General features: G+C 39.1%; 2 protein-coding genes across 3 annotated transcripts in view; both read right to left on the bottom strand.

Annotated features, from left to right (window-relative positions):
- Positions 1-11587: 11587 nt before the first annotated feature.
- epas1a (endothelial PAS domain protein 1a) lies at positions 11588-16972 on the bottom strand. 2 transcript variants are annotated; one of them, XM_044177930.1, is made up of 9 exons: positions 16693-16971; positions 15648-15814; positions 14380-14624; positions 14189-14273; positions 13921-14021; positions 13631-13794; positions 12753-12859; positions 12496-12661; positions 11588-11757 (listed from the first exon to the last, which is right to left on the bottom strand). In XM_044177930.1, exons 1-9 carry the CDS (start codon positions 16716-16718, stop codon positions 11688-11690), a joined length of 1131 nt encoding a protein of 376 aa, XP_044033865.1. In that variant the 5' UTR covers positions 16719-16971; the 3' UTR covers positions 11588-11687. The 2 variants fall into 2 exon arrangements, with proteins under 2 accessions (XP_044033865.1, XP_044033866.1); XM_044177931.1 differs by lacking the exon at positions 11588-11757 and having other exon boundaries at positions 11786-12661; positions 16693-16972.
- A 216-nt stretch (positions 16973-17188) lies between these two features.
- prkcea (protein kinase C, epsilon a) overlaps positions 17189-19925 on the bottom strand; it is a 37546-nt gene continuing 34809 nt past the window's right edge. The window contains exon 15 of the mRNA XM_044177934.1: positions 17189-19000. Coding sequence (XP_044033869.1) covers positions 18851-19000 — 150 coding nt within the window. The 3' untranslated portion in view covers positions 17189-18850. The remainder of the gene's footprint in view (positions 19001-19925) is intronic.

The following is a 19925-nucleotide window of genomic DNA, read 5'->3' on the forward strand; positions in this document are numbered from 1 at the left end:
GCTCTTATGTAACAATGCATGTTTCTATTATTTCACACATACACACGAATGTATGTGTGCGAACATTGTCTATCACTCTACATGGCACAGAGAGAGAATCTTAGTGCTGAGCTCGTCTGAATGAAGGCCCTGACCTGGGCTTACACCTGTGGACTCTGCACAGAAGATAAGAGTCACAGAAGATCATGCCCCCAGGCGCAGGTACAAAAACACGTACATATGCTTAAACAGAGGTACAAACACACAATTACACAATATGAAAAGCAAACTGAATTACGTTTTACATGTGTTTTTACATATATGTAAAATACAGACAGATAGATATTTGGTTGGTCAGGCTGTAAATCTGTTTCGTCACTCAGATGTCATTTGGACAAAGTAATCAATAGTAACTGCTGCAACTGGCACAAAGTCACTGTTTCACTATTACTAATGCAATAATGGCAGTGCTTATCTCCTCATTGTTCTATCTATGTACTGAATGGCCATATAGCTTTATTGTCTCTTAAAAGTTGATATCCTGATTCTGCGCTGAGATGAAACTGCACAACTTTACTTCCTTAGAACAGACAGAAAGAGAGACAAGGGATATAATCTCTGAATATGCATATATCATAATATTCATGTTTGTTCGCTTCCTACAATCACACAAAGTCCTTTATGAGGTTCTTAAGCTTTATCTCAAGCAGGCACACACACGAGATCCAGTTGAAGATCTTTGAACTGTGAGCTCTGCACCAGAGGTCAGTTCCATTCAACTCTGTCTTTTCCATCGTTTCTTTATCTAGATATACCCTTATATTAATTCCACAATAAAACAATGACCATTAAAAGACAATTAATAATTAAATAAAAATAGCTACGTGAAAAACTAGTACTTCAATGCCTTTGATTATTAGTGCACAATCTCTCCTTCATTACACAACCAGTATTTCCCTGCGTGTGCCTCCTGTTTAGCTTTAATGATATCATTCCTGCTGTCTCTGCCTCTCTCTGTGTTTTCTTCCCTGCACTGACGCACACTGATTTATCATGGTTGTGTTTCAAAGGGTGAGCACTGTCATGTCATTGGCTGTTAGCCTGACAACACCCACCTGACCATAGGGGTGTGACTGGGGGGAGGAGAGGAGGGTGTAAACAAGGGCCTGTTCAGTGGTGTCACATGGAGCTTTCACTGGAAATGCACGAGAGTTTGGAAGAACAGGGGCCGTCTTCCTGTCTGTGTGAGAAGGTTGTGAAAGTTTTGTCTCATGTTCACGCCTCCTTTGAAATGGGAACTCATAGTAATATGAAATTAAGCCCTCCACCCACCACCATGATCTCCTCCACCTCTTATCTCTGGGCCTCAGACTCTAATGGAGTGATCAGGCTTCTAAGGCAACATGCAGGGACACAAATTATTCCCAACAACTGCCAAGGTCACCTTGAAAACCAGCATAACCAACCAGAACATGTCTGTTCAGCAAACTAATCCAACATGTTGAAAAAGACTTGTTAGAGCTAAAGTTTATGAAGAAGCACTTTGAACACAGAGGACTGTGTTCTTTTTCTTTTGGCAAACCTCGTGTCCCTTTCCTCAGTGAAGTAAAGCTCAAACTTAATGAATGAATCAAAATTTAGATTAAAAAGATTACTGATAACAAACATCTTTTATTCCCTTCAAGCAAAGAGAGACAGAGACTGTTTTTATGTAAATGATCAGAAGAGACTGAAGATCAAAGAATGGACTCAGGGTTATTCCAGGAGAAAGAATACAACCTTAATTACAGTTTTTGTAACACACATTTCTCAATACTGAGTTCACTTTTACAAAACTCTTCAGACTCTCAGCACAACAGAAGTTAATGTGGACTAAACTGTGATGAATTTTATGAATAGAAGAATAAACTTGATGAGCCTCAGTTGTCCTTACTTGAATATATGAGTTTATTACAACACAAATCTGATATCAGAGAACATCTTGGTACAGCTTGCATACATGAAAACAGTCGATACTAAAAACCTAAAGTCACAAAGGATAACACCCAGTCTTATACAAGGTTTCTGTGAAGGAGAAAGGAAAACAATTCTGGGTAACCGTAAGTCAATGTCAAAGTGTGTCTCAGTTTATTATTATCAAGGAAGCCTAGAAACTCTCCAAGGTCCATCTTATTTGCATAGCTCTGGACATGCTGGCACCTCCTAACATAAATACATACCTAATCTGAGGGGCATCTCAGGTCAGCTACGTGTCAAGTTCAGTATTAGAATTTCTTCGTTATCATGAATTTCTTCCACAATGACATATTTCAAAATTGTTTTCTCACTCAAACTCATCCACCACCAAAACTCTGTTTATTTACACTCCATTTTGGATATGTTTACATACTATAGTCGAAACTGTGAAATTGACATACAAAAATAAAAAGACATTTAAAAAAATGAATAAACTTCCAATTGGGACACTGAGTGCCTAATTTCATTCCTTGATGATCTCTCTGACAGACTTATGCCTGGTGAGGAAAGTGGGCAAGTGAGGCAGAATCCATAAGGTTTTGTAGTTGTTTGGGACGATGTGGCGTTTCACCATTCCTTCAAGTGAACAGCCCATCCCAGGATGGTGTCACTTTTCCTTCCACTTTACTCTCCATAGAGGAATTCTTCTCCTCATGGAGGTGGAAAGTTCATGACCACCAGCCACATCATCAGATGTCCCTCTTGGACACAATGAATGCTGGATGTCTGGACATATAGGTGTATTGCAAGAGAGGACATAAGGTGTGATGTGGATGAGAACTAGTGGCCAAATGCAGAAGACGGGGTTGACAAGCACTATATTTCTTTGTATGTAGCTATCCTATATAAGTATGTATGAGTGAATATAGTTTTGTATTGCATTACTGGATTTAATTTTATTCCACTTAGAATTACTCAAAAATGGCAAAAGAGTCAAGCCTACTAATAATTCATATACTTGCATCTAAAAAGATTTAACTCTTGATCACCAATTTTCATACACAAATGTACGTGTTTTGTGTGTTACACTGAGATTCTGCATTATTACAGTTTTCCTCATTCGCTTTGGCTCGTTTACAATAAGTTCAAATCTGTGAACAGAGTTCAGTTTGTTGTTCACAACAGATCTTAATATCTCATTCATTCAAGCAAATTACACGTGTTTTGGCACATGTGAAAAACAGTAAGTACAATTGTCCACAATTTGCACAATAACCACTTGCACATGGCTTGCTGCTCAAATCTGATGAGTTGAATCTCAGTGAAATTGTCATACTCTTCACAACTTCTAAACAGTCTTTCATCGTTTGAGCCATCACATGCAAAATGATCCATTTCATTATCAAAATCTGTCAGACATACAAGTATATTCCATAAATATCTATGACATGGAATGTTTGTGATGTCTGCTAAATTGGCAAATTACCTGCCAGGTGAGAACTTGTAGTGTTACGTACTGTGAGTACAATTTGATGTTTTTTACTGAACTACCACAGTTTTTTTCATTGTTGTTGCGAGTTTATTATTATTTTTTTGGCATGTCATTTTGTGGAAAATGTTCTCTTCACTGTATGCGACTTTACATGAAAGATCAAAGGTGAATTTTTTGTTTATAGTACATGTCAACACATTGCTACAAAATTAATTTACTGTATACATACACGTGTTCATAAGCTTTTTCTGTGTACTACATTATTGTACAGTATTGATTTTTCCCAGTAAACTTTTACCTGGTGTTGAAATCTAATTCTAATAAGCTCAGTGCGATACACAATAGCATTCAGCTAGACAAAACTGACATTCTTGTATAGTACGGTAAGCAGCCAAAACAGAGATTTGTATATAAGAAACATTTCCAGGGTTGACTGCCATGGTGAAAAAACATCTAAACATTGTAACCAGTACAGCTCACATGATGACAAAACACCTTTATTTTATTTTGGTGGCAATGGCCAATTTACTGACACAATAACTAGGTTTTGAAGGATGAATTAAATGTTTTGGGTGAGTTACTACTTTTTGCAGGCATTTTGCCTTGTGATGTCTCATGAAACAGTTGTGTGCACTTACAGTTTAGAAAATGTTCAAACGGTTTCAAAAAATGAGCCAAAGTGATTGAAAAACTGCAATTTCATCTTTATCATCTAGTACTATATCATCTAGTATGACACATTTCATTTTCCAAATTGAATCACCCTAATTATAGCATAATGTCTCAAATCTGGCCAAGCTGTTGGAAAAATACCTCCAACAAGCAAAATAATTTTTTTTTTTTTTTTTTTATGGATGAGAATTTACATTATGTTTTTTTTTACCAAGAAGATGTTGGGTTTTACTGAGAGCTTTGCTGAACTGTCAGTAGTCACCTGTCAGAAGGATGTAAAAAAAAACCTGACTGATGGGCTACCTTTGGCTGCTGTTATGCAAAACATTCCTCTATGATTTAAAACAGCTGGCAGAGGATTTGTTCTATCTTGCAAAGGTTTCATTTCAGGTTGTTTGGTTTTTAAACAAGTTGCTTTTTACATTACAAACTAGTACTGTACCTCATTTTATTTGATTTTATTTATTACCTGTTTTATATGCAAGTACATGTATTATGTATGTGCATATTTATATGTATGTAATATTATTTTTATTTACATAATCACATGAAATTGTTGTTGAATTAGTTTTCTATGGACCCCAGGAAGAGTAGCTGTTGCACTCTTAATAGCAAATACCACTACTAGTGGTACATACAGTATATGACACTCTCCTAAGCACAGCCCAAGTAAGCAATATGGCCGCCTGGCAGAAGCTGCTGTTTTGTTTCACTGACTACAATTAAACACTAGATGGAGCAAGAGTCCTTCCCTTCATGCTGTAGTGTAACTGCATCAGTGTGACAGTGAGAATACTGTAAACGTATTATTATCCATAGGCCCCGGACATAGTCACCATAAAATGTCAGAATCAGAATCAGAAATTCTGATTTAATGTGTACATAAATGTACATAAAAATACTACTGTTACTGGAAAAGGACACAAACATCAGACAAAATGAGATACAAGTTCATATTAACAAAGACAGGATATGTACTGCATATGTGTGCAATATTACTTTCACACTCTTTATTTACATTACTATTACTTTACATCTCCTTGCATTGTGCTACTGTATGTTCTCTTTCCTCCTATCGTAGAAAAGGTTTCAGTCATAGTCATCTGGACACTGTTTTCAGAATCAAGACGTTTCGGCTCCCATCCAGAAGTCATTCTCAATTGTGAAAAATGGATCGGGAACTCAGAAATTTAAGCTACTCTGTGTTACTTAAGCCCTGCCCTCAGGAAGGAGTCTTCCTGAGTATCTGCCTAGTTTCACCTGAAACTGACCTAATTGTTTCCATGATGGTCCAGTAATCAGTAATCAGGCCTATTGTTTTCTGGCTGCACCTCCCTCATCACTGTTAAGTACCTGATTACCATATGATTGGCGTGACCAAGGTGCTAATACACTGTGGTAAACGTTGCGCAGATTGAATCTCAGACCATCATTTCTGTTCAAAGAGGGTTTTTTTCACAAAAATGGCTTCTTTGACACCTCTTTCAAACCAACTCTTCTCTCTACTTAGAATCTTCACCTCACTGTCTTATATCACCTCCTCCTTCTCAAGCTTCTGTAGACAGTATATAACCTTCTTCTTGTAGCCATTAGTTGGATCTCTTTTAAGTTTTTGATATGTGGTTGTATCTTCAAGAAGGTTGTTGACCTTGGTTTCATAATCGGCTGTGTTCAGAATCACAGTGCAGCGACCCTTGTCTGCTGGTAGAATGTTTATGCTGTGATCCTTCTGCAGTGCTGAGAGTGCCCTCCTCTCTTCGGATGTAATGTTAGAAGGAGGCGGTTTGGCACTCTTTAGTGTTGCTGTGACACGTAGCCTCAGGTCTGCAGCCTCTGCTTCTGTCATCTTGTTCTTCCTAATGGCTATTTCTGTGGCTGTGATGTAGTCCACTGTAGGGATGTGGTTGGACATAACTGAAAAGTTGAGCCCTTTGGAGAGCACATCTTTTTCTGCCTGTGTCAGGATGCGGTCTGATAAGTTTTTGATCTTCTTATTCAAAAGGATGTTACATTTCTTAATTTGCCGCTCCTTGCTCTTCCTATGTTGTGCTCCCTGTGCTATCTGTGTAAAATCCATCACTCTCTTGAGGATTTCTTCTGGGACAATGCTTGTTAACTTCTTCTGTAAAAATTCTGTTCTGTTCTTCAAATTGTCTATTCTTGAGTTGTTTTCCCTGATCCTTTCACTAAGCATCTGGGTCAGGTTTCTTCTCCAAATCTTCTCTGCTCTGTGTCCTTTTACTGGTGGTTTAATCTGTAGGCTTTAATCTGTAGGCTCTTGGGAATAATCTGGGGAACACAGTACATCATGTGGAAAACACACAGAAATTTGTGGACAAAGTGAAACATCTCCAGTTGGACCCAGATGACGTAATGGTTTCGTATGATGTTGTGTCCTTGTTCACCTGCATTCCGACCTCAGAAGCAGTGACAGCGGTGAGGAGAAGACTGCAGGAGGACTCCACCTTGCAGGAAAGGACCAAGCTTACACCTGAACACATCTGCAAACTATTAGACATCTGTCTTAACACAACCTACTTCCAATTCTGGGGACACTTCTACAGACAGATTCACGGCTGTGCCATGGGCTCTCTGGTCTCTCCTATCGTGGCCAACCTGTACATGGAACAGTTTGAGAAGAAGGCATTGTCCTTGTTCCCGGGCACACCACCAAGTCATTGGTACCGCTACGTGGATGACACCTTTGTGAAGATCAAGAAACAAGACTTGGAAGCGTTCTCAGAGCATATCAATACTGTGGACCCCAACATCAAGTTCACATGAGAGGATGCCAAAGACAACCGCCTGACCTTTCTTGATTGTTCTACACTCAGAGGAGAGGACGGAAAGCTCCAGATAGAAGTGTACAGGAAACCAACACGTACGGATCAATACTTGCTCTTTGACTCACACCATCCATTACAGCACAAGCTGGGTGTAATCCGGACATTACAACATAGAGCCCAAGAAGTGCCCACCGGCTCAGAGGGTAAGAAGAAAGAGGAAAGGCATGTCCAGAATGCACTCTCAGCCTGTGGTTATCCTACTTGGGCTCTCAACAAAGTTAAAAGAGCCAAAAAACAGGACAAAAGTGTAACAGAACCAAGAAGGAACCGTGTCTCCAACCCTTATGTATCTGGACTGTCTGAAAAACTACAAAGGATCTTTAGACAGCACGATGTTCCTGTTTTCTTTAAACCAGGCAACACTTTAAGACAGAAACTCGTTCACCCTAAGGATAAGTTACCCACACAGAAACAGAGCAATGTAGTTTACTCAATTCAATGTAGTGAGGAAAACTGCAAAGAACGGTACATAGGTGAGACCAAACAGCCACTTCACAAAAGACTTTATCAGCACAGACGACACGCTAACTCAGGATTACAGAGCGCCGTGCATTTGCACTAAAAGCTACAAACCACACATTTGAAGACAGTGAGGTGAAGATTCTAAGTAGAGAGAAGAGTTGGTTTGAAAGAGGTGTCAAAGAAGCCATTTTTGTGAAAAAAGAAAACCCCTCTTTAAACAGAAATGGTGGTCTGAGATTCAATCTGCCCAACATTTACCACAGTGTATTAACACCTTGGTCACGCCAATCATATGGTAATCAGGTACTTAACAGTGATGAGGGAGGTGCAGCCAGAAAACAATAGGCCTGATTACTGATTACTGGACCATCATGGAAACAATTAGGTCAGTTTCAGGTGAAAGGAGTAATCAGCAGATACTCAGGAAGACTCCTTCCTGGGGGCAGGGCTTAAGTAACACAGAGTAGCTTAAATTTCTGAGTTCCCGGTCCATTTTTCACAATTGAGAATGACTTCTGGATGGGAGCCGAAACGTCTTGATTCTGAAAACAGTGTCCAGATGACTATGACTGAAACCTTTTCTACGATAGAACACTCCTGGGCGAATGAGGGACTACACCGTCCTCTTTCCTCCTACTCTCTCACTTTCCCCCTCTCTCACTCTCTATCTTTCTCAAACCAACCACCTCTGTAATTAATATTATAGAGTACGGTCTAGACCTGCTATACGAAAAGTCCCCTGAGATAACTTCTGTTACGATTTGATGCTATATAAATAAAACTGAACTGAATTGTATATGTCATGCAGGATCAGATAAATAAACAGGTTTTAGGAGGCTATGTCTGCCAGATGGAGTTTTCATAAAAGTTCTCCCTGTGGATAGAGGGTGTTGTGCGCTATACAGATTGTAAAGCCCTTTGACTTCTACCTTCAAAGTGAGTGTGTTATTACCTTCAAAAAATGCTGTGGGCTGCAGTAGTGCACTTTTTTCTGGGTGTTTCTCAGTCCAAGCAACACTCAAATATATCAAATAAAAGAAGTTACTGTAAATCAATATGCCTAAATGTTGCACATTAGAAGAGCAAAGTTGAAGCTAAATTAGTTTTTTTAGATGTCCAATGGACATAATATGTTGTTTCAACAGCATTTAGATCACTATATATTAGTGGTAGAGGAAATATTCAGATCCTTTACTTACAACATAAAAATACTCCATTATAAATAAAAGTCCTGCATTGAAAATGTCACTTAAGTAAAAGTATAGTAAGCATATCATCAAAATGTACTTAAAGTATTAAAAGTAAAAGTACTCGTGACTCAGGAAAATAGTTCCTGTGAGTGTTATACTGTTATACATTATATTATTGGATTACTTTTAATTATGTGTGATTAGCGTTTTACTGTTGTAGTTGGTTGATGTGGCACCAGTTTCAACTCTTTTATGTACTGTTGGGTAGTTGAATCTGTAACAATGCATCATAATTTATAAGGTCATCATGTTTTGGATGTAAAATCTTCATCTGTAAAGTAACTTGTGTAGCACCCATACAACCACTCTGTATGTTACATACGTGAGAATGAGGGTGCTTGGGTTCGTTGTAGTTCAGGTGGATACCACAAAGGTGCACCTAATGAGTTTCTACTCAATTGTAAAACCTTTTGACAGGAATATTTAACAATAATGAGACCCAGAGATGGTTTTTAGTTTAGAAAATAAATGGGTAAAACCCTTGTTTAATGAATCAAAAGGATTTGGCAAATGAAATATAAAACTTCCCCTAAAACACAATATAAAAGTCCCTAATTATGACAAAATGTACAAAAATAAATAACCAAAAGATATCCCAAACAATTAAATAATAATCTTAATCCCTTTAAATCACACGTTTTTACCAAAATAAGGGGTAAAAATCTTCCTCCCTTATATCTTTCCTAAATATTGAGAATGCACAGAGAACTTTACAAAAACGTGTCAAGTGTCCTGTAACAAGTGTTAGCTAATGCAGCGTTGGGCCCAGTCACACATACATGCTCACATGTTCCAGTTGACTCACCACGGTACCGATTGAACGAAGAAAAAAAAAAGAAAAAACAACGTTGCAGGCCTGTTTTGGTCTCGCAAAACATTGAGTGCGCTGAACTGACACTTACAAAACATTGAGAGCGTCGAAAAGACTGGTCCGGATACGCAGGTGCGGTGCGATGAACCAACAGCTCTGCCTCGTGTGCGCCCGCCGTGGCTAGCTAGCTCGGCTACCTCCGATCGCGGCGTCCGCTCCGTCAGACGGGTCGCCGGCCTCGTTTCTCAGTCACAAACGGTCCCCTTCTCTGAACCTCCCTCTCAGTTTCGTCGACTTTAGTGGCTCTTTTTAGCGTCTTTTTCCTTCTCTCTAAACGTGCGAGCGTCCCGTGCTCCCCACGGGTCCAGCAAGAGAGAGCGAGCCAAAAAAACGAGCGAGGAAAAACTGCTTCCAGCACTTTTCATCCGTGTCCCTCTCTCCCGTCACGTGTACCCCGTTTTTACGTGCATGCAGCCAAACACTACTCACAATACAGCGTGAATACTCAAATGACCAATAAAAAGCGGTCACATAAACACAGGAAGGATAAAGTAATAAAAGGATAGCTGCATAAAACCTCTGATAATATTATTTAACAAAATAATATAAACTTTAACCTTTAGTTTTAATCACTGTCATGAAATAAAATAAATTATTGATCTCCCTTTAATCATGTAAAATAAATTAGTATTTACTTATTTGAAAATCAGTTGTCACTTATTTATTTAAAGTAAATAAACGTTTACATTTTAATAGTCATGTCACTGGGTTTTGAGAATAAGAGGGATCAATCATAACCCACCCAGTTTCCCTTACACTATAATACCCGAATTTACCACTGGGCTACACCTGTAACTGTAACTACCAAATAAATGTAGTGCAGTAAAAAGTAATATTTCTCTCTGAAATGTAGCAGAGTAAGAGTATAAAGTAGCATTAAATGGAAATACTTAAGTAAAGTACCTCAAATTTTTACTTGAGTAAATGTACTTAGTTTCATTCCACCACAGCTATATATTTTGCAGCGCAGGTACTAACTACACATTGAAATACTGTGTAGTTATGACCTAAAAACCTCTCACGTTTCAACCAAATTTAGTCTAGTAAAATCGAACTTAGATGTCTCGACATATCACATATCAGTGCGTACTGGGCCACTGTTATAGTACAGGAGTTGAGGAGTGTGTTCTCACAACAGGTGGTGAGGGGACTGCTTGTTGCAACGCACAGGCACCCCCCCAAAAAAGCTTTTTGTTTCCCACTTGTACTATCAGCTGACACAGAGTAACTTAATATTGTTTGCTGTTATGTTCTAATTTTCTTATTATTATGGTCATAATACATTTTATTCTGATTCTTTTTATTTCAGTTTTCATTTCAATTAAATTTCACACCAGTAAAGCCAGTTGAACCGAAACTTGAAATAGTCTGTTGTCTGGTGTGTGTGTGTGAATTTAGAGGCCGAGAGGTAAAAAGTTGAAACAGTTCCCACGAGAACTTTTCTATCGAGTGTCTCTATTCAGGAAGCTGTGGCTTTGAGTTGCGTCTGCTCACATCTCCTCATAAGCACAATGCATATCGCTTTATATATACTCTGTGTGTGTGTGTGTGTATACTGTACATTATGTCTATGCTTCACAGTCAGATGTCACCCCATGTGTCAGGTGGCTCAGAAGGAAACCCCACAGGAAGTAAGGTCAGGCCCAGAGAGGTCAGGAAAAAGTCAAACTGCCTGCTTTCATCAACAAATTTCAACTCTCACAACGCCCCGTCAACTGTCTGTCAACCGCAGTCTACACTTAAAACTTCCAGTTTTCATTTAGGGGACAGAAGTCGTGCTATCTGATACTACAACTTGCTTAAAATAAACAATATTTTCCACAGGTTTGGTTGGTAATCAACAGTTCTGACTTTTCAAATATTTTAAGCTATATCCAAGTACTATACATCAAATAGTGTTAATAAGTGGATATCCTCAGAAACATCAGCGGTTGACAAAAAGACAGTGTAGTCCCTCATTCGTCCAGGAGTGTTCTATCGTAGAAAAGGTTTCAGTCGTAGTCATCTGGACTGTTTTTAGAACAAAGGTTGACAAAAACACACACCAAGTCGTTTTGAATTATAAAGTTTTATATTTAATAAAAGTTAGATCAATGAGAATAACTGACAAGAAATCACAGATGGAGGTAGAGGAGATTGTTGGTTCTGCAGACTGTTCTTCAGTTGCAGCTCAAATATCTGTGGACAGTCTGGTCCAAGGAGAGCTGCAGGAACGGCTTCTCGACTCCACTGTGAGACACACATGCATACAGCATTAAACCATTTATAAATAATAATATAATACTCTAAATTATACTAAAAACGGCTAAAACAGGCTACCTCTATGGGATTTACTGTAAAGCCTCTAAACAGCTATAGTGAGGTTAGTTTATGGGACTTAATTTAAAGGACTAAACTTTTAACTTTAATACTTTTGTTTTTACTTTCAACCATTTAACAAAGGTAACTAGTTGGTTAGGTTTAGGCACAAAAACGACTTGGTTAGGTTTAGGGAAAGGTCATGGACTTCATTAAAGTTAAGGGACTTTTGTCATCATGGTTTCACAAGTCTTGCAAAAGGACAGGATAAACGTGGCACTTTTCTTATGTTACTCAAATGTAACATTTGACTCAAATTCTTGTATGTCAGTGCAACTTTAAACACACACTTCAAACAGTCCATCCTTGTAACAAAAGGACTAAGACTCTACCGCCATGCTAGCAGCTCTGTGAAGCTGTACTGAGGCTGCACAGCAGTGCATTGAGCTAAATGCTAACATCAGCATGCTAACATGCTCACAATGCAAAATGCTATGTTCAGCATCTTAGTTTAGCGTGTTAGCATTATTAGATTTGCAGGTATCTAGAGCCACGCCGCAAGTATGTCTAAAAATAAAGGCAACAAAATATTCATTGTGTTGGATTAGGCTATATAAAGGTAGTTTCAATTCTCTGCAAGTAGATTTAAATCAAATGATACACACACACCTGAGGACATAGGTAACACAAAGGATGCTAAGTGGCTGGTGGGCACAGCGCCTGGACTTGGGTCGGACGTTGGGGATGACGGCACTGTGACTCTCCACCCAGACGTAACCTCCACCTCTCACCAGCATCCTGTACTGACCGCTGACTGACTGACTCTTAAAACACACTGCAGAGAGAGAGAGAGAGAGAGGTGAAATTAGTTATTTACAGGTGTGTAATGTGTGTGTATGTGTGTGTGTGTGTGTGTCACTACTTACAGTTCAGATGATTTTTGGTCAAACAGTTTGTGTCCAGTGTGTGACAGAGATCATAGATGGAACGGCCCAGCAGCTCCTCAGGACTGTAACCTAAAAGCAGAGTCACTCTGCAGAAACACAAACACACAAAGCAGAAACAATATGAATTTATTTTACAAAATACTGCCTGATAAACTAGTCTTTAAGCATCAACTACACACTTGTTAAGGAATTAGTTACTGTTTGTCCTGATTACACTGTAAGCTCTTTACAATGACTTAATAAGAGCACAGTCAACTACCAAATTACTTAGTTTTAGTTATTCAGCAGCAGCCACAAACAAGTTTAAGGTTCACTGATATTAAGCAGTCGTAGGGTCTAAAATACAAAAAGGAGAAGGTAAAACGTGAACAAAGTAGCATTTATAGTTCTAAATGATTTTTCATCTTTGTCACGCTAAATTAACCTCTTAAAATCCAGTTTTCTATTTTGTTTCCCATTAAGTAGCTTGAAGGAAGTTAAAATCATCTTACTGTATTTCACACTCTCACGGTATCATATATTATGTGTTAGCTTGTTTCAGTTCTTCAAGGAAGTTATATGATGTTTACACTGAGAGAAATATTCAACGTCAAGACTCCATGTTTTTAATGTAATCAAATGAAAATATTCTATTTTTTAATATACATTTCCCTAAAATTCAGCCTGACATATTTGGTATCTTTGGAAACTTGGAGAGTTAGAGAGTTAAAGTGCTGTGGGTTTGAATAATGTTTGGCTGCACAGCATGAATTTGTAACAGGTCAGTGAGGTTTAAGAGGCTTCACCAAAATAAAAAATTCCAGCAGAACGAATCTATTGTGTATGCGTGTGTGTGCTGTCATGCTTGTGTAAATCACCTCTGGTCACAATATGTGAACCTCATGTCCATGCTGTGCTGGCTGGTGAAGGTGTGTGTGCTGAGGAGTGTGTGTGAAAGGGGCAGAGGCTGGCAGGTAAGCAGCAGGCAGGAAACTGAAGACGGGACGACACACACCTTCATGCTGCCCTGACAGTGGAGGACCTAAAACCACAGTGAGTGTGTGAGTGTGGGATTAAAACTCACTCTGCTTCACGATGTTCTAAATTTTCAGGAAGAAGTGCAAAAAAGTGTGAAGTTTTGTTTCAAGTGGTGTTGTTTCTCACTAACCTTCCATGTAGCTGACTTGAGGTTGGCGCTTCTTCCTCTGTGTGTCAGAGCGCTTTTTATCCTCATGACAAAGTCCCTCTTTGCACCGTACCAAACTTCCCCTAAAAAACAAGTAATTTAATACGCTACATGGATAAACCTGTTCAAACCTGTATGATCTCTCAAAAACCAACACACAACCACAAGATATAGAACCCAGACTGAACATAGACATCTTGCTGTCGACAGCCCTCGATGCTCACACACACACACAAAATCACATACACACCTGCTGTTAGACGTAGGTTATTTTTGATTTCTTCGTGGTCACAAGGGTGAGTAAACTCGAAAATATTGTGTCCCATCAGCTCAGTCTGTTAGAGAATATAAAGCACATATTCATCTTCAAATCCAGAATCCTAAACATATACCATTACATCATTTATGTAGAAATGTGTGTGTGTGTGTGTGTGTATGTACTTGTGTCAAGCCCATGTACTTGCTGACGTTGTCAGACAGGAAGATTATGTCTCCCTCAGTGGACAGGACCATCATAAATCCCTCCAGGATCCTCAGGTACATGTCTGTCTCCTCCGAGGCTTCGAGATCCTCCGTTTCTTTCTCCTCGTCACGTCCTCCGTCACAGTCTCGCCTTTCCTCTCCACTTTCCATCACTTGTCCATATTTTACTGTGTGACTGGCCTCTGCTTTTGTCCTAGTGTTCCCTGAAACAGCGCAAGAAAGGGAGTCATTTTATTGATTGTGCTGCTGTTTGATTTTTTACAAAATTGCTGTGAAAAATAGTTCCTTTCATGGGAAAATACTCTATTCTATTCAGTGGGTTCAGTATTTATGGGAACTATGAACAAAGGATGTGGTTTATTTTTGATTACTTACTATATTACAGACACTACACTATGTGTGTGTGTGTGTGTGTGTGTGTGTGTGTGTGTGTGTGTGTGTGTGTGTGTTCCAGGTGTTAACTCTGGTAATAACTCAACACCAGTCTTGTGACAACAGTTTACCACAACAAACTGATCGTATTCACACTAGAAACGTTTTTTTTCTGAAGCAGAAGATACTGTTCTGCAAAAAAGTACATTATTCTTCAGAATACTTAAATACATAGAAATTACATAGACTGTCTTTGTAAATGTAACACTCAAAGTTTCATTTCAAATATACAGTATTTTGGACACTGTACCGTGAATTCCTTCAAAGCTGTATTTATTGTACATAAACATATTTAAGAATCATTGTTACTCAAACAAATATTCATGATTGAATCCCTCTTAAGTGAAGACGTTATTTTGTTTGGGGATATTAACTTATTTAATTTCTGTTTCCATTATTTAAAGTATAACAAGATCTGTTTTAGGTTGGTATTTTATTTGTTGCATACTAATATTCTGAATGGAAATAATTTGGTTTATAATTTATGATAAATGTGGTCAATGGATCAGGAATGAAAATCGACAATTGCATTTTACGGACACATGGTCTTAACCGTTCAACTGAAAGTATTCTTTGCTGACTCTTTTGTTTACATATAACCTCTAATATTCCAAATATTTACAGTAAGATGTATAAAATATATACCAATATCAATGAATGTCATCTGCATAAATATAATTTTTGCCAGTTTTTGAAACACATCTTTTGTGTACATCTTTTGGTGTTAGATGTTTGCCTATGTAGATGCAAGCCCCCCTTATTGTGTCTTATGTATGTGCGATGACTGTAGGTACCTTTGAGCACTGTGTGCATGCGTATGTAGCTGAGAGCGAGGCGAATGATGGAGGGCTTGTCCAGGTGAGTTCGGACAGAGGGTTGGAGCGGCAGGAGACGAGATAAATCTCCAAATATGTCAGACTCCACCCGTCGTCTCCTTCTGGCTGCCTCACGGCTGATCGCCCTGCAGAAGATAAAGGTCCAGAAAAAAACATGTAAAACAACTCATCTTAATAACATTTACATGGATTGAGACATTAAGAACAGTCACTATAAACTCACAAGGCATTACCACAGACACTACATGTCACTAAATATAGAATGGATACACACACACAGACTTTTGTATTTGTTTTTGTTACAGTAAAAACTAATTTAATGATATTTATGTAGAAATTCAACTGAGTAAAGGTGAGAATTTCAGAGGTGCAAGATAGCAAAGTGTATTAACTCAAGGTCTCTCTGAGGTACTTATACTGTAAAGTAATACTGTACATTTTACTTACTTTTTTACTGTACATTTTGCTCACTACAGCTGTACCTTTGCAGATTCAGATTCTACCTTCAAAATTACCTAAAACTGATAAAACATTACTGTTGTCTGGTGAAAAAAAATGTATCTCCAAAACATCAACTGCAGGAAAACAGTCATGTTCCAGCTTGACGACACAGTGACTTTTTGTCATGAAGCATGTAATACTGAAACGAAGATGACACTGGTGAGTCAGGAAATCTCTTGATAAGTTGTTTTGATAAGAATACATTTATCTGCTAATGCTTTTTGATTTTAATTGCAGGGGTTTTACTTGTATTTTTCCAGTGAGGTGTTGTTACAGTAGTGCATTGTGGTCAAGATTCAAGTTATCTAGCGCCCAGCGTGGCCACAACACCACCGCTGGGCTCACCACATCACCTCAGTGTCCAAACTGGCATAGAAACAATTAAATTAAAATAGTTAAAGTTAAAACAGTTTGAATCTACAGTATAGTCAAAAACATATCAGATACACTGTGAAGATGGTTATCAGTATGTCTCTGTGCACAAAGCAACACGCAGCTTTACCTTCTCTTCTCCTTGTTGGCTGTCATCGCGTCCCACAGGCGTCTCTACCCAGCGTCATGGTGAAAATTAAGAGATGGTGGCAGCAGGAGTTCACAGCACAGCAGGGAATCTCCCCGCTACAATTTGCATCATCACTGGTAGTCTAATTAATCAGAGGCAATTAGTGGTGCCAAATGTCACAAGGCAAGTGGTCCCCCTACAGCACAGATGATTTGAACAGACTCCAGAGTGTCGCCTCTCCCCTCTTTGCATGTGCATCACCTACAGGCCTCCAAAACTGCAGCACGATGATAGGTCAGCTGGCCAGGAAAAGCATCACCCTCCCCTCCCCTTCCTCCCTCACTCCACTCCACCCTCTCCTCTCTTCTTTCACACAAACTTTAAAGCATCCCACAGAACAGATCTGCCTCTGAACAGCAGCAGGCGAGAATTGATAAAAACACCAACAATGTGCAAAAAAAAAAGAGGAAGGAAAGACGACAGAGGAGTCTGGGAGTGATGTAGACAGCTTAGTGTTTTATTGGAATCAGACCAGACAGGACTAGCCCGGCTGTTGCACTACATTTTGGCACAGAGTAAGATAGTGTGACCAGGAACAGCCCTACCCCTGGGTGCACAAAGCTTCACTACACACCGACTCTACTGCACACAGAGCAACCAGCTCGCCTTCAGATCACTGTACAGTACACGCGACAACAGTCCTTCTCTGTGTGTGCATGTGTGTGTGTCTGTAGGAAAGAGAGTGAGAAGAAGAGGGGGGAGGCAAAGAAGAGAGTCTGTATGTGGTGTTTTGTTTGTGTGTGTGTGTGTTTGAAATAAGAGGTATTCAGCTGCTGGTTTTCCACATTTCTTTTCGCCCCCGGCTGTAACAGACCTATGATAGTATAGTTATAGTATTTTACATAAAAGTTTCTTCCAGATACACTTTACAATAATAATAATAATTATAATAAAAAAGAAAGAGAGCAATAAGAAAGAAAAACCATTCTTGAAAAAAGCCAAAGTCAGAAAAGCAAGTGGTTTTGGCTGAGTGAGATGGCTGCTGGAGGCAGGAAAGGGGAATTGGTGCTTTGGAGGAGAGGGGAAGGAAAGGGGGGAGGCTGAAAACACTGATGGTAACTATAGAAACAGAAATGCTGAAGACAAAAAGTCACACACTGACCGGGAGGGAAAAAAATCATGCATTCACACATACAAAAACGTACATTCACGACAAAAAAACGCCCACAGGCCACCACATTCACGCCGGCAGGACAGACTCGGACACGGAAACTAGCAGATGGGATGAAATAGCTGGAAATCGGGCTTTTAACTGCTACACAGGCCGCCTGTAACATTCTGCTCCACATAATTAGTTCAATAGCCTGTAACTTGTAAGCTCAACATTCACTTTATGCACACAAGACAGGAGGAAATGGAGTGAGTGTCAAACGATGAGAGCAAAGATTTCAATCAAACCACAATCCAACAAAAAAAAACACATTTGAGGAGAAAAAAGACAAAAATAACACATGAACAAACAAAACCATAAAATATATAGATATCAGGGTCAGGGTATTGCACAAAGGGTATTTGGCCATAACTGGTCCACAATAAGGACAGTAATAACACAGGTAGGGTGCTTGTCCATGCGCCACAACGCTCCTTTACTAGCAGACGATACCAACACAATACAGCCACTCAACACAGGCTATATACAGGCCTCTGCACCCAGCACCTACTGTACAGTCCACATGTGTAATGGTGCTGGGGAGAGAAGCAGTGTAAGTGTGTGTATGTGTATGTGTGTGTTTGTTTGTCGGAGTATGTGCAGTGAGCTTGTAGATGTATGATAGCGTATTTGTGTTAGTAAAACTGGGGATTGTAGTGTGTGTTTGAGTGTAAATCTGCCTTAAAAGTATGCACGTGGGAATGTGTGTTGTAGAGCATGTGCAGGTGTGTATATTCATAGTCATATTTATATTCATAAGAAACCCAGGCAACAAGAACAACACAATGCATGTAAAGAATATTCCAAAAGTAACAACAACCAATATCTTCAAAGTAAAGGAGTGACTGTGTGTGTTTTGTAAAGGGATTTATGGTTCTACACATGTATGTGTCAGCAATGTGTGCCTACGTGAGTGCCAGGTTTAGTGTTGTTGGATCAGTGTGTGTGTTAGGTCTGCGTCTCCTCAGGTGCGCAGTAGGAGAAGTCTTTGAACTCCTCCTGGTTGATCTGTCGGATGATGGCCTCATCTGTGGGCGTCAACACGGGGTCCTCCTTGGTGAAGTCCTGGTCAAAGTTATTCACATCTCGCTTGGTCTTCTGCAGAGCCACACACACACACACACACAGAGGGGAAGGACATCAGAGGAAGAAACTCCACTATAATCGAGTGCTTTATACGTGATATTAGAGCGACACCTTCTGACTGCTAAGACGTACTGCCGTCTCTGTACACAATTGTTTTAGGATTGGAAAGCAGAAAACAAATATTTTTATTGCAAAGTAATTAATTATAAATCTTTTTATGTCAAGTACATTTTTTTAGACTTTCTTCTAATCTTTGCTTTTGCATTTTATTGTGAAGTACTAGATCCTTTTACTTCCTCAGACATAAAGCTCTGTATTGTTTGACTATTTTCATTACAGTACCAGTGCCAATACAATACCATACCAAAACAATGTTTTCTTTGATACCTTACTTTCAACATGTGTTTTCTACAAAGCCCTTTTAAATATTTAACGAAATAAGCCAAACGTCTTGAATGCATCAGTGTTTAACTTTGTCTTTACACAAAGCAGCCATAAAAGAACTTTACTAAAATCAAATACAGCCTAAAAGCGAGGCCATGTAACTTTTGAGACTTTTGTGTTCCTCTTACAAATGAAAAGTTGAATTTACAAGCAATAAAACACACTGTTGTTTAATTCAATAAACTGTTTTGCTGCTACCGCCTCATTTGGTCTGGTATAATCAGTAGCTTAGCTAATGTTAGCAAACTTTAGGTAAATACAGCTGCATACCCAGCTACCAGCCCTACTGAGGCATCTACACATTGTTCAAATAAATCAATCTGAGAAGCAAAACTACTCTTTGGTTCAACTGCTCACAACTCATAGACATGCAATCTGTAACAAGGGGTTACAAATGCACACAACCTAATTTTAAGGGGTCACATGCCAAAAAGGTTGGGAACCAGTGTTCTATAGTGTGTTGTGGTTAGGGCTCATTATTTGGGGTTTTACT

Source organism: Siniperca chuatsi, linkage group LG20 (assembly GCF_020085105.1).
Source record: "Siniperca chuatsi isolate FFG_IHB_CAS linkage group LG20, ASM2008510v1, whole genome shotgun sequence".
Classification (NCBI taxonomy): domain Eukaryota; kingdom Metazoa; phylum Chordata; class Actinopteri; order Centrarchiformes; family Sinipercidae; genus Siniperca; species Siniperca chuatsi.

Excerpts from the sequence above, each read along its gene's own strand:
- epas1a (XM_044177930.1), bottom strand. The coding sequence starts at position 16,718 with ATGACAGCCAACAAGGAGAAGAGAAG. Across the intron at positions 14,625-15,647 it reads CATGCACACAGTGCTCAAAG|GGAACACTAGGACAAAAGCA; the intron begins GTACCTACAGTC and ends GCGCTGTTTCAG. Across the intron at positions 13,795-13,920 it reads TCAAGTCAGCTACATGGAAG|GTCCTCCACTGTCAGGGCAG; the intron begins GTTAGTGAGAAA and ends CTGTGGTTTTAG.